The sequence below is a fragment of the Vespula pensylvanica genome, chromosome 25 (assembly GCF_014466175.1).
Source record: "Vespula pensylvanica isolate Volc-1 chromosome 25, ASM1446617v1, whole genome shotgun sequence".
Lineage (NCBI taxonomy): Eukaryota > Metazoa > Arthropoda > Insecta > Hymenoptera > Vespidae > Vespula > Vespula pensylvanica.
Window position 1 is genome coordinate 1,820,639 of NC_057709.1, and position 2,939 is coordinate 1,823,577.

General features: G+C 27.8%; 1 protein-coding gene across 1 annotated transcript; it reads left to right on the plus strand.

Moving 5' to 3' along the window:
- The first annotated feature begins 335 nt into the window (after window positions 1–335).
- Window positions 336–2,821, plus strand: LOC122637213 (odorant receptor 4-like). Its single transcript, XM_043829215.1, has 6 exons — window positions 336–813; window positions 1,140–1,425; window positions 1,743–1,842; window positions 1,906–2,016; window positions 2,125–2,280; window positions 2,771–2,821. The coding sequence occupies exons 1-6, from the start codon at window positions 396–398 to the stop codon at window positions 2,819–2,821; spliced, it is 1,122 nt and encodes a 373-aa protein (XP_043685150.1). The 5' UTR covers window positions 336–395.
- Window positions 2,822–2,939: the final 118 nt, after the last annotated feature.

Here is a 2,939-nt window from a genome sequence, read left to right on the forward strand (position 1 = left end):
TGGTGTTCCCAAGCGATCACCCATTCAAGTATTGAATAATATTACTTAACTTCACTATTTACACGAGGTTTTTAACCTCATCATCATTTACAACATCACCACGTTATTACCTGTGATATTAATTTGCATTTTACTTATTGATGTTATTAAGAGAATTTTTATCATACTAAAGGACCAATAGATAATTATTTCTTATATAGATAGATAATAATTTCTTTGGATGAAAGATTTTTCTAATTTCTGTCAATTTATTCTAATCGTAAAAGTAGTTTATTCTTGACTTTCTCTTTTGCATTTTAGCGTAGCACTCAATCGAATGTTTTTTATTTTTATTACAATTATCACTCTTTGTTTCTTTTTTTCAGGTGACAGATTTCTCTAATACACTCAGAGCGATGACATTCAGCAAACGATTGCTTTGCCTGTCAGGGATTTGGCCTTTGGAAATTCGTGACAGTTTATTCATATCGTTTATACTTTATGGCTTTATTTTCAATATATTAGCACTACTAGATATGATAAAGTACATCAAAAATTTTCGTTACGTTCTCGCTAACGTAATGGAAAATATGGCGGTCGTAACGACCGTGACCAAGATATTAATGTTACGAATAAAGTGTCGTCCGTTGTCACAATTTCTGGTCGAAACGAAAGCGGATTACACAGCTGATAACTATAACAACGACGAAGAGAGATCGATTTTTTTTAAATATAACAACCTTTCTTATACAATGATCATTCTTTTGTTTCCTTGGACAGCGTTCTTGCTATTTTTCTATTATTTTAAAATTGTCATACCAAATATAATAATGGGTAATACTTCCGAAATTATAATTAATTGATAAAATGTATTCGTTTGTTATTGTTCAAGATAAAAAATATTAAAAAAATATCAGAAAACAAAAGATAAATTAAAAAATAATTTACACAAATAACTATGCATGTGTATACTCACATACATATATGTGTATAGTTATATATGTATATATATATATATATATATATATATATATATATATATACATATGTATATATTTACTATCTAAATTTTTATTTTTGTTATCTCTGATCAAATGATAAAAATATGAGTTAAACATTAAGAAATAATTTAATTAAATGCCTATTATCCTTTAACGCAGTTTTGAGAAATGCTACATCGGAATATAAATTACCATATAAAATAAAGCCGTTACTGGAACCGTACAATGCAAAAAGTTATGCATTTGGGTGCATACACGAATTTTTACGTATAATAATGATCATTTCCGGTTACTTGGGTACTGATTGTTTCTTTACGTCTACTGGTTTACATCTCAGCGGTCAATTGGCCGTATTGAAATGTAAAGTTAAGAATGTTTTGAATGATACACACGGTTCACGGCAGGGGATTCGAAAAATAATTCTTGGACATCATCGGTTGATAAGGTAACGTCATTTCTCTAATGAAAGTTTGTAATTTATAACAAAACGTCTACTACATTTAAAATAGAATATATTTTTGTTTGAATATGTTCTTTCGATTACAAGGAATTTTTAACATCCTACTTTTCCGGCGATAAATACGAACAGATTATTTTAACCCATAAAGTCGTTCCTTGGCAAGCACAGAAATGAAACGAGTCTCACAATTTTTAACAATAACCCGCATTGGTGCTATTTCATCGCGTAACAAATTCTCTTTCTTTTAATATGGGGAATATGTTATTATAAACAATAAGATATTTTCTTCGTATCTGTTTCAGATTAGTCGATTTGTTAGAGGATAGTTTTAACATCATTATCGGACAACATTTATTTGGGACAACGATACTGCTTTGTATATCGAGTTATCGAATGCTCTCCGTACGTATATCTCTCTCGAATCGGACTAAATTCATGTTTAATAAATAATTCCTAATTATTTAGAGTTTAGCAGTCATCGAAACAGCAGGTATAATAACATTTGTTGTCTATGCATTTTTTTTGATGTGCAAATTATTTATTTATTGCTACGTGGGAGAAGCTCTCCTCGAGGAAGTAATTAATCGAATTTTTATTTAATTGCAATTCAATCTGAAATTCATTTCAATCCTTTATTAATACGATTTTGTTTCTTTCTTTTTTTTATTTTTTCCATTAAACCAGAGTTCGAATTTGTGTGATGAACTTTATTTTTGCGAATGGTACGAGCTATCGATGATAGATATGAAATCGATTTGGATATGTATGATGCGCACTAGTAAGCCACTAAAATTGACTTGCGCGAAGTTTTCAGTTTTGTCTGTGCGCACTTTTACCGACGTGAGCTATTATTATTAATATTTCTTCTTCTTTTTTTTTTCTTTCTTTCTTTTAATGTTTAATTCATAAGTATCATATATTTGCAAGATTTCGCTTGTATTTATTTTGAAGTCATTATCTTTTAATCAAAATCTCTTTAAGAGTATAGATTATACTTTTTCTGTATAGATTTTACTTTTCTCTCGAGTATTTTCTTTGCAGTTATCATTCGCCAGTTTTATTTATCTACTGAAATTTTTATTTTTGTTTGTCTGTTATAATTAAACGTTTTCATTTATTAACTTTTTATCACTTATCAATTTAAAATGTTTTGTTAATATTAAACGTTTTTAGAAAATTTTTTTTTGTTTGAACTTTGCAAAGAAGTATTATATTTTGTTGATAGTTTTTATTTATTAGTTTCCTATTTAATTTAGGATATTTTCGATAGTTTAAACATTTGTAGTGTTCAAAAGGATTAAAATCTCTCATTTTTTAATAAATTTTACAGATAGTGAATAAATCAATGGCGTACTTATCCTTTCTACGGACTGCTCTATAAATGATATCGTTTTATAATTTATTGAAAACAATAAGTATTGAAATATAGCTGAGATTTCTGTACAAATGTTAAATATATAGTTTGCAATAAATGCATATAATCACATTATTTGAATTAC